Genomic DNA, 12,247 nt, shown 5'->3' with positions numbered 1-12,247 from the left:
TTCAGGATATGATGAACATGAACTGATACCGTCAGGTTTTTTTTGTTTGTCCGTTAAGATATCGCTAACCACTGAACCGATTAACAGTTCCCCTTTTTAGGTAGTCTCTTCGTAGTTTTAGATACTTGAGATGGTTTTATGCTAGTTTACTAGGCTCACTCCTGTAGATGCTAGTGGGGCAGCAGCTTGTTTAAAATAAGTCTTTAATCATATTTTAATTTAGATAAAGGCAACAACTAAAATTGTAGCTGCTTTCATTCCCATCTGCTTTGAGTGCATGCTATACTCAGCTGCAAGCAGCAGCTTTGTAGAAGTGGCAATCACCTAAGTACGTAGATGCAGCCGCTGTAACTCAAGGTTTTGCTACCGAACCCGAATTATAAATCATAATAAATGATAGAAAATTGAGGGATTTTTAAAAAATATTTTTTTCTTCAAAAACATTTTTCATACTCCCTGTCAAATTTATTGACCAAATGGGTAAACAGCGCGCTTGTATATAAATTCAGAAGAAAAAAATATTATGTAAATATTCTGTAAGAAGATGAGTGATCTTACGTAAATAACAACTCTAAATAATCACGGTTTAATTAAAATCCAACCTATTAATCATTTTGCAAGGTTAGAAGAAGATAAGACTATTTTGACAACATTATAAAAACAATCTGTTGCTTCTTATATATAGAAGGTCGTCTTATATTATTCTTAACACACATGCATACACACACACACACTTACACATACACACACAAGATCCTATTCATATATTTTCTCTAAATCTATTCTCTAGAATAGAGGCCTTCTATCTATCATTACCCCACCCCCTCTCCCGGCTCTCTTGTCTCAATACATCTATCTATCTATTACCATACTCTGAGAGCCTCTCTGAAAGCCTCCCACATACTCTGACAGAGAAAGAGGGAGTAATATATAATAACAGAGACAAACAGAAAACAGCTGATTTCTCAGTTTTCATACGTAAAAATTATTTTTTTGTATTGCTTATTGTGATAATAACTATTTTTAAGAATTATATATTATATACTAGAGCTGGCTCCATATAACTATATCGCTATTGGCTAGTTTTCTATAAGTACATATCTATTTATCTATTTCTCAATAAATCAATTTTCCTCCCCCGCCATTACTATCTAAAAGAAAGAAGTAAATATTTATTAATTTAAATGATTTTAAAAAGATTTTTTCAATTATATTTTTTTCACATTACCATCACCAAAGGGTTAATATGATTAAAATTTTAGTTTTAATATTTTAACACAAAGGAAGTGTCGCCACAATCGAATTCTTTTAAAATACAGTTTTCTTAGATTTACTCTATTAAGAACGTATATTTTTATTTATGAAATAAGGATTAAATACTTCAATGTAATTCAAATATCTACATGAAGTGAAAAACTTAATTCATTCCATAAACAAATAGGATAAAGGTCTTATCGCTTTGGTCAATGAGAGTTTAATGAGGATTATTGGAGCACTATGAGTTTTAAACACTTTACCATTGGAAGACTCGAGCTCATTTATAGACGTTTATTTCCTATATAGATCTGTCATGGATCTTGATGCAATAAAGCAGGCTGTTTTGTAAATGTTAAAAATTGGAAGATTTCATTAAATAAAAGTAATCGCAAATATACTTAGTAAATAATGATACTTTTAAGCCCCCCCCCCCTCTCTGTTTTAGGGTCTGTCTGTATGTCCGATATGATCGTTTGTAACCTTTGTGCCAAACTCTTGACGGCAGAGTTACACCATGCAGTTTAGATTTTGCAATTCTAAATAAAACTAACAGAATGTCCGTTTGTCTTTGTCTCTGCAGGGATATAGTTTTCCAATTAAGTTAAAAAGAAAAACCTATCAAAATTTCTAAAACTGAAAGTGGAGGATACTGTTTCCCCATTTCATCTTCCTTTCAAGTGCCCCCCTATGTCTCTAGGGGCGTGTCCGCAGGTAACAGATAAAGTAAGACACTAGTTAAAGAGTAGAAACATAGTTTGTGTTTTTATTTACAGAAAAAATGCGGGAAACGATAAACTTGTAAGTTGAGTCGGTCGACAAAAGACCACAATGAAACGACGCAATGTAAGTATGATTTTATTAAAGTTAATATGGTAAAAAGAATTTAGTTGTATTAAATCATGTTCAAAAAGTTAGTGTACATTTTGCACGGCTTTAAATTGCTAAAACAAAATTATCCTATCATTAACTATATTTATTATGCTCTGCGTGACAATATTTATTAATTATTTGTGTTTGGATACATCTACATAAATGCTTTTAAATTTGTACCAGGCAAAAACAATTATCTATTTTACTATCTCTTTTAAGGGAATGCAGGTAAAACTTCTCAAGAGAAATAACTCCCAAAAATTACCAATACCCAATATTTGTTTTCGTTTTAAAACAAAAATGGAGGACTACTTTCCGCCCACCTATTGGGGCAAAGCCACTACTTTCATATAATCAATCAATAAATTTGTATTTGCATTTAATCTATTCAGGTGCAAACCTTATCCCTGGTAATTGTAACATTTACCTATCTCCTTGTGGGCGCAGCCGTTTTTGATGCCCTCGAAGGCACAAACAATGAAAATGCCTTGGAAGGACTTTTAAAGGTAAGCCAATTTTTTTGGCCATTTCCGTCAAAGAGACGTCATTTTCAATTTTCTTTTACAACTATTGCTTACATTATCGTATTACTTATCTACTTTTTTTTTATGAATTTAGACTTCCATGATATACTTATTAGGGCGGGTTCATATCGGAATTAGACAAAGAAGGGATATGCAACAGATAAAATTAACCTTAAAAACATTTCTGACCGAAAAAGAATTTTAAAAAATTGAGTTTTAGAACGCGACCACTAAAAAATATATTTTATTACTTATTAATATGCAAAGACGACAATCAAATTTTTTTTGAATCAGAACTATGGCTTCATGGTGATTCCTGGAAAGGCCTTGAGGAGCTGAATCAGGAACTTTTGTCCGTTTTAAAATATCTCGTTCCTAGCCTTAGAAATCACTAAAAAAAACACAATTTTTTAAGGTTTATTAATAATTGTCTAATTTGTAGAGGTTTTTTAGATTTTCTCAGGCTAGGAACGAGATTTTTTGAAACAGTCAAAAGTTCCTGATTCTACTCCTCAATGCCTTTCCAGGAAGCACCATGAAGCCATAGTTCTGATTTTAAAAAAAATTTGATTGTCATCTTTGCATATTAATAAGTAATAATATATATTTTTTAGTGGTCGCGTTCTAAAACTCAATTATGGCACCATGAAGCCATAGTTCTGATTAAATAAAATTTGACTCCCATTTACAAATAGATATACAATTGAATGTATGGTCGTCAGCGGTTTTAAGACTTAGGATAAATTTTAAATCATCCAGAGGTGTATTATACTCATACAAATCATTTGCAGATCCCCGCTTTGGCCTCAGAAAAAAAATGTCCAAAATCGACCCACCCTAATACTTATATCTATTGATGTTTAATGTTTAAAACCTTTTTGTTTTTTAGATTATGTCAGATTTAAAGCAGAAATACAAAATATCAGATGATGATTTCAAAATCATTGAGGTAATGTAAATTATATATTTGAAACAAAAAAAAACATTCAAAGTGCCATTATAGGCCCCTAGTCAAAGGGTCTAGCTACTAGTAAGCTAAATCATAGCAACTCTACCAAAAACAATAATACCTTTACATAGGTCTTGATAGAAGAAAGAAAATCTCATAAAGCTGGTCCACAATGGAAGTTTGCTGGCTCATTCTACTTTTCTCTGGTTGTACTCGCTTTGATTGGTAAGGAACTAGAATTTTAGAGGCATTCTTGTGCACTAACCTTTAAAAATAAATGGGAATAAGAAAAGTTGCATTAGTTCTTTCTCTCAAAAGCCTAAGCAAGCAATATTATAAATTATAGAGCCTTTCAGTTCTCGACAGGCACAATCAGTGAAAGTTCCGGATATTGTCATCCATGTTATCATTGTAATCGTCTTGTAACTAAATCTAGGTTATGGTCACTCGACCCCTGCTACAAAAGTTGGGAAGGTGTTCACAATATGCTACGCTTCACTGGGTATACCTATCGCCATGATCATGTTTCAGGTATAATTTAAAATTTTTAGTTATACAAGGACAATTCTAATATTCAAGGGTTTCTTTATATTTGTACATTAAGATCTCGCTAAGAACTTAATTAATTTGGTTCTCTTTTTTGGAAAAACTTTCAATAATTCTATATTTTCTATAGTTTTAGGCTATTTATTTATTTTTGATTATTTGGGTGGTTTAGGCTATTTTTCTGACATCCCCCACTCCCTTTAAGTAAAGATGATAGAAACGCAGCCGCTAGTATACAAAGAAATACTATAATCTTTAGTTAATAGTTAGCCGTTTTTGAGATTTATCATTATTCATTGTTTAAATATTTTAGAGTATAGGTGAACGGATGAACAAAGCAAGCAGTATTTTGATCAGGTAAAATAAATCTCCATAATCAATCAGAAACAATTATATCTGAAAGCAGCGCAGTACAAAAACAAAATTTCGAGAAAAAAAAAGAACAAAAAAACAAGGACAGTTATGTCAAAAATACACGTAGTGCACGGGAGTGTGATTTACTAGAATTCTGATCATGTCTCACATGTAAAAAAGCTTGCCTTGTATTCAAACTTAAGCCCTCTAAAGTGTTTCTTTCATGACTGTCATCTCATTTTTAAATTTCTTAATAGTTTTTTGGCGTTGTACGTCTATAGATGACAATGTATATAGCTTTTCTTTTATTTTAAAAAGCATAATACTAATCTTATGTGGGCTATAATTGAATCAAGACAAAAGTAAGTGCCGAGCCCTGAGACCTATGTATGGTGAAATTAGACATAAAACCATTATGATTCCAGGTAAAACCAAAATATTTCAGCGGGGGCTTTTTGAGAAAATTAAATTTAAAAATTTCAAGTTCAATTTTCACCCCCTAGGAGTTGCCACATAATCATGACAAGAAAAGCAAATATTATTTATTTTAGATTTTGAACAACTTTGCTTTCATGAAGTCCTTCTTAAAACCTCTCTATATATGATTTATTTTAGGCTGAATTTTCGTGACCTTTGCAAAGCAAGTGATAGAAATGGCCATTTATTAACTCCCTTCAGGAGTGGTTTTATGAAGAACTTTATAAAAGCAAAGTTGTTCAAAATTTAAAATAAATAACATTTGCTTTTCTTGTCTTGATTATGCGGCAACTCCTAGGGGGTGAAAATTGAACTTGAAATTTTCAAATCTAATTTTCTCAAATAGCCCCCGCTGAAATATTTTGGTTTTACCTGGAATCATTATGGTTTTATGTCTATTTTCCCCATACATAGGTCTCAGGGCTCGGCACTTACTTTTGTCTTGATTCAATTCTAGCCCACAGTGATAACTAATAGACGATTGCGAACGTGGCTGGGCTGTAAACATACTGACGCCAGCGAGACTGACCTACTGTTAGCCAGCTCAGTCATGTCGCTGGTATCCATAATCTGCGGAGCATATCTTTATCATACCCAGGTATAATGGGGAAATAAGAAATTACAATGAACTTTTTATTACTCCAAAGTTTCATGATAACGTTTTCTTATTCCTTGTCTTAGAAACTTTTGGGACTAGAGTGAATATCGATCGGTTGGTTCTTTACCTTGAGTGTTAAAACATTTCAACCACTTATTTTAAATCTACAGAGGGGTTGATTTTGTTTATCATCATTGGGGATGCACATAAATTTATCGGCCATTGTTTTGTTATAAAAATAATTGTTCATGATTTAATTTAGGTAATTAATGCAATATGAAGGCCAAATCATAAGATAGGTATTTGACAATTAGTAGGTAGTCTAAACTCTGCTATGACTAAACATTCTTGCAGTCTAGTTTTACTCATTGTGTATTGCATACTAACATTTTTTACATTTTTAAAGGTATTTTTAACATCTTTTGTATGATTCTATCAAGCCACCAATGCTTGTATTATTTAATTTTCTAGGAGGGTTGGAGTTATTTCGACAGTTTCTACTACTGCTATATAACCCTAACTACAATTGGATTTGGAGATTTTGTGGCCCTACAACAGGGGAAAACATTGAACAGCAATCCTGGTTATGTAATCTGCAGGTAATTCGTTTTTTTCAGGATGATTCCTGTAATAATCAGATGTACCTGAGCAAGCGCAACTACTTAATAATAATTAAATTATTTGAAAAAAGGCTTAGCAATAGTATAGTTTTTACTTCTTCCACCAATTCAAAAATTTATGATGTATATTTTGTTACTACCATTTATTTAACGTATTTTTGAAGTGTGACGTGGCAAATAGGAATAGATACCCTCCAACCCCCCTACAACCACCTCTTACATACAACCCCTCTTAGCGAAACTCTGTGCATGCCACTTATCTTGATTGAAAATTATTAGAATCATGGAAAGAAAACGAAGTAGTGGGTTTCGTCGTATTTTCACAGTAGCCTTTCTCCTAGTTCTAGCCACTGCGGGGGGCTCTAACCCTGCAAGGCCAATTTCTTAACCCTTTGGGGCATTAATTAACATTAACCTAACCTAAAATAACCTATCAAAAGCTACCGTGAAAATAAGATGAAAGCCGCAACTTCGTTTTGTTTCCATGGTCCAATTATTTTGTTTTAGTTTTTTCTTCCTGCTGTGGGGCCTGAGTTCAGTGGCTTCGTCTGTTAATCTGTTGGTACTCAAATTTATGACAATCTCCTTAGAAGAAGAACAACAGGAATATAATCCTTTTCTATACAGATGGAGGCTTAAAACCAGAAATTTCATTATGGTTTTAAAGGTTTCGGGGGGGAGGGTTATCTAATGCATTTTTTAATTAAAAATATTTTAGGGGGGGGGGTAATTGAGGTAATTCAATGCTTGAGGGGGGTAAACACCCATTTACCCATCTCCCTCCCTCCCTTTGACGTCTATGTCTGCATACCGATAAGGTTCTCCTTTACAGGGTAGCTTCTTATAGGTCCTAGGAAGGTTCATAACTAATTTAGGGGAGGGTACCACCATCCTCCCCAGAAAAATCGACAAAAAAATCCGCCCTACGGACATTTTTGAAATTAGCTAAAAAAAAATAACTAACACCATCTACGACGATAAAAATATTTTTGGTAAATCGCTGATTTTAAATTGATTAAAAAGAAACAATTTTGTGTATCCCTTGAGGCCTCTAGGGGCGTAGCCACTAGTAAATAGATAAACTAAGTTTCTCAATTTAATGAAATAATTATAACGGTTTGATGGAAATAACTAGTTTTAATTTGGAATTAATTGAAATATATTTTAACAGAAATCTAAACTACGTCAATTATATATTTCTGTCGAAGTAAATAATTATCACTTCCGTTTGAGTGCCAGTACTTTTAGGAACATAATTACATTGTGCACACACACACACATCTAGTTACTTTATCTAAAAACTTGCGGCTACGCCCCCAGAGGCTTCCAGGGGCACTTCAGGAGGGGGAGTTAAATTCGATAACTAAACTTTTTATTTTAGATTTAAATTTTTAGGGGGGGGGATTCATATTAGGAGAGTGATGGCACCCTCCCCCAAAATAGTTATAAACCTTCTCTCTACCTACTACTACTAGAAGAGAAGCTACTCTGTAAAGAAGAACCATATCGGTTCAGTGGTTTTGCGAGATTCTTCGGTACAAACAGACAGAAAGGTAGACAAACATTAGGGAAAGGTCCCTTTCGTGCGAGGGGCGATTCGTCGTATTTTTGAAATGGCTTTTTAGATGTTATTTTATTTTAGGTTAGATTATATAGGGTTAGGTGATTGCCCCCACAGGCTTAGGCAATTAGCCCCACAGGGTTAGAGCCCCCCGGCTAGAAATAGGAGAAAAGCTACGGTGAAAAATACGAAAAATCGCCCCTTAAGGTGCGTTGCCACGAAAAGGACTATACCCAAACATTATGTTACTTTATCATAAGGATATCGAGAATATACTCCAGGGATTTTAGGGGATAAGACAATATTCATTCCCAATGATGACAAACAAGACTATTCTAATTTTGAATTTAGATTGAATTTTTTGCTTGAAATGATTAAACACTACAGGTTTTTGGGCGTCATTTTTTCTCTTGGGATTGTAGTGTTACTCTCCCCCAATATAGTTATAAATCTTCTATGTGATGCTACATTGTAAAGGAGAACCATAATGGTTCAGCGGTTGGCGAGATTCATGAGTTTAAACAGACAGATAGACGTCATGTTACTTTAATATAAACTAGCGTTAGAGTAGCTTCACGACTATCAAGAACGGTTATAAACAAAGGTGCAGCAAAGCTATGCCATCCTAAAATAATATAAAAAGGATTAATTGAACCAGGGAGAGGATGAGATGATGGACGTTGCAGCCAATGTAGATACCTTTGATGATACGGTAAACATTCACTTTTCAGGGAGGAAGGGTACATTGGACTGTAAATTAGATTTAATAAACCATGTATATGAATGTGTGTTAATAGGTATAAGGGATAAGACAATGACCAATAAATTGATGAATAATCCAATGATGATACACAAAATTACCCCTTCTATAGATTAGATTAATGGTTGCAACGTTTGAACACTCAACTAAATGAATTAAAAATTAAAATTCAGTCCCCAAAGTTATCAAGCCAACGAACAAGAAAACGTTATTATAATGTGAGGACTAATGTAATAAACATCCCATTGTCCCCTCTCTCTCTCTCTCTGATAAATATCGTGATATTGGAACATAATTGTAGTTAATTTAGTTTGCTAATATAGTCCTATGATATTTGACAATAGGTTCCTAAATGTTCACGGTCAGGGGAGAGAATGCGGTAAGGTCATATGGGGTGGGGTGGTATCGTTATATTGCCAGCTGGGAGAAACATTTTAACAGAGTACGCGAGAATATCTCACAATATCCATGTAATCTATATCCATTATTGATGAACATACAAACAGACAAAGTTATTTATATAGTATAATATCCCTTGGTCAAAATTTCAGCTGTCTGAGATCTGTTTTATATTAAGGAAATAATCGAGGGCCACAACTATCGTGGCAATAATGACTTCTTGTTGAACCAAAGAGATGATATGTCAGTGTGTAGCTGCACTTGCTATGGGTAAGATTATTCTTGTTGTGTCGGCGCCTTCACTCAAAATACCTTGTAGAATCCCCTATTTTTTGATAAATTATGATTTAAAACGGGGGGGGGGGGATAGTTTTTCTATTATTTGTTGATTACTTTAGATTAGGTTATGTTAGTTATGTTATATTGGGTACTGGGTAGCCCTGCAGTTTTAGGGAACAAAAGATTTTCTAGCTCTATTTTTAGGTTTAGATTTGCGTTGGTTCGTTTTATTTATCTATTTGTTTAGCTCTTCTTAGCTAGATGTTGTCATCCTTGTTTTATTTTAGAAGATCTAAGAGAAAGAAGAATGAAGGACCTGTAAGGTTTCAGTTTATCAACACTATACTGAAAAGGCTTGGTAAGAAATTATTCTTTAATAAAAGTAATATGATGCCTATCTATCTGTACCGCTAACTCTTGAACCAATATGGTTATCCTTTACAATGTATTGGGTAGGAGGGTACCACCACCGTTCTAACAGAAATCACTCTGGTAATGGTAAAACATTATCCCACCCCCAAAAATAAATTCCTTTTCTAATTAGACCTAAAATTTTAATAGGGGGGGCAGGTTTTCCCCCCTCACCTTCAACCCACCTCAAGCCGCTAGTCATTCAAAAAATAAATAAATAATGGTTTATCTTTAGATTAATCAACACAGGCGTGCAGAAGGGGGATTTAGGGGAGGGAAGACTAAAACCCTAAAAAATGAAACTTCGAAGGCCTGCTTTTCCCTTTTTTACCACCACAAAACACATCCACCTGGTATAAACAGTCACTTCTTGGGTTATTAATTAATCCTGTAAGGTTAAACCGTGTTGTTTTATCAAAACCCTAATTAATAAGCTTAAAACCTATAAAGGATTCACTAAAAATATTCTAATATATTTTTGATTTGGAAAGACAGACAGATATATATTCTTTTACTTTGAATTTTAACTACAGTCTTTTTTAAGGTATGAGAGACTCTGTAAGTGACTCTGGCTCTAATTTCTACGATGAAGAAACTCAAAGCATAAACAATTACGCCAGGAAAAGGATTTTTTCATCATTTTTGTTTTGCGGATTTTTAAATTTATGATTTTTTAAAGGTTTCAATGTTTGCAAAATGTTACCAAAATTTTTTTTTAGTAGCGCCATTTTTTTCTCTCTTGTACATTCGTATGTATTAAAATTGACATATGAATTTTATCGTGTAGATTCCCCAAACTTGTCAAATGACATGCCTTTAAAGTAAATAGGTATTAGGTGGCCTTATCCCCTTTTCCCCCCTGTATTGTCTGTGTACTTTTGGGACTTCAGTGAATTTTGATTGGTTGGTTCGTTGAGTGTTCAAACGTTTATACCACTAATTTTAATCTATAGAAGGTGTAATTTTGTACATCATCATTGGGGATGTACATCCATTTATTGGCAATTGTCTTATCCCTTTAGATCCCTAGATTAATGCAATTGTTTTCTTATTAAAATATTAGTCTATGCTTCAAAACAACACTAAAAGCTTTTCCAACAAATTATATAAACAGAAAGTCAAATTTGCAACAACTTACTGAGCTTTTTTCGCAGCGTTTCTATTGTACTATTCTTATTTTGGAAAAAATAACAAAATTAAACAAATCCTTTATCGCTTTCAGGCTACAAATCAAAAGATCCTCATTTTAAATGAAAATAATGTATATTTTTGTATGTTATTAGATACAGGGTGTTCAAATTAAATATTGACAACAACAAAAAATCTACAAACATAAAAGTATCCATCAAATTAAATTTATTGGCTAAGAAATGTAACAATTTTTGGATTTATTACATTGAGAGAGATAGACAATAATAGTTTTAAGGCTTAATGAGAGAGGCTAAATTTTCCATTGTTTTCACTTTATGATTTACAAGCGGCTGAGCCCCTAGCAATTAGGGACTCTGTATTTGAAAGGGGAGTAAAGGGGCAAAGAAACAGAAAAAATAATTTTAAAAGCAAAAAGGCTAACCCAGGGCTTAAAAGAAGCGAGAACTTAATGGACAAACATAAAAAACCTACTAATAATAGGATAACTCCTAGATATTTTTCTGGATTTCATTAGAATACTCTGTATATAATATTGTAACTGTATTAAAGATATTATACTGTGAAATTGTTGTGAATATTTTTATTAATAAATGGTATTTATAAAATTGCTTTTAATCTTTAAAGGAACCCTTTAAACATACTGAAATGTGTCAACTTTTGTCATATATCTTAGATAATGTCAAAGTGACAGTCAAACCCTAAGGTGAAACAAATGTAAACAATTTCTGACACTCGATTTTAACACAATAAACACAAAATAAGAAGCTTTCCCTCAAAATGGCTAAAAAGCAAAGGAAACTCCCTAAATCCTTATTTTTAAAAATAAAATGAGAAAAAGATATTTGTTTTCTTTTTAGGCCTAACCCCTGTGGTCAGTCTCAGGTATAAGTTAAACCAACAAGCGAAATAAATCTAAAATAATATTTGGGGTACAAATTGAGAGATCGTCACTTTTACTGTGTGTTTCCCCCCAATGACAGCTGAAAATACGTATAGGTTTCGTAATTTTTTTCGAATTAATTTCGTCATTGGTATAAGCTGGGTTGGTCCGAACCTTGCGGGGCCAACTTCTTTAGTACACTGACACTTGAACCATATGTTATCTAACCTAACCTGCCTAAGAGTTAAAATCAAACACATGCAAAAATTTTATAAAGAAGTAAGCGTTTTTTGTCTGTCCCGAAAGATCTCGCTAGCCTCTGAACCGATATTGCAAGGGTGTCTTTACCCCCCTTCCCCCCAAAAAAATATTTTTTTTAACTTTTTTGAAACTCAAATTTAAAATAATATGAGGTTGACTTTTCCACCTCCTACCTTAAGTGCCCTTAGAGGCTTCTAGGGGGCGTAGGGTATATTCTAAATAAGTAGGGGTTTCTGTGCTCGACTAAGCACTTAGATATAGATATAGATAGATAGATTTATTATTCTTGGGTGTACATACATAGAAAAAAAAAACAACAAAATAATAAATGAATTAAATGAATATTATA

At 33.2% G+C, this 12,247-nt stretch overlaps 1 protein-coding gene across 1 annotated transcript; it reads left to right on the top strand.

Moving 5' to 3' along the window:
- The first annotated feature begins 2,028 nt into the window (after positions 1–2,028).
- Task7 (TWIK-related acid-sensitive K[+] channel 7) lies at positions 2,029–11,314 on the top strand. The gene is made up of 14 exons (XM_080180825.1): positions 2,029–2,100; positions 2,520–2,633; positions 3,541–3,600; positions 3,732–3,825; positions 4,037–4,131; positions 4,460–4,503; positions 5,455–5,575; positions 6,047–6,174; positions 6,703–6,800; positions 8,416–8,468; positions 9,094–9,185; positions 9,482–9,552; positions 10,150–10,226; positions 10,829–11,314. Exons 1-14 carry the CDS (start codon positions 2,086–2,088, stop codon positions 10,853–10,855), a joined length of 1,089 nt encoding a protein of 362 aa, XP_080036951.1. The 5' UTR covers positions 2,029–2,085; the 3' UTR covers positions 10,856–11,314.
- Positions 11,315–12,247: the final 933 nt, after the last annotated feature.

The sequence above is a fragment of the Acartia tonsa genome, chromosome 13, assembly GCF_053477335.1.
Source record: "Acartia tonsa isolate MP-2025a chromosome 13, ASM5347733v1, whole genome shotgun sequence".
Lineage (NCBI taxonomy): Eukaryota > Metazoa > Arthropoda > Copepoda > Calanoida > Acartiidae > Acartia > Acartia tonsa.
This window is presented reverse-complemented; position numbering and strand designations above follow the sequence as displayed.

Coding starts and splice junctions, on each gene's coding strand:
- Task7 (XM_080180825.1), top strand. Junction 3,826..4,036: donor GGTTGTACTCGCTTTGATTG/GTAAGGAACTAG, acceptor AACTAAATCTAG/GTTATGGTCACTCGACCCCT. Junction 8,469..9,093: donor TAGATACCTTTGATGATACG/GTAAACATTCAC, acceptor TTTTATATTAAG/GAAATAATCGAGGGCCACAA.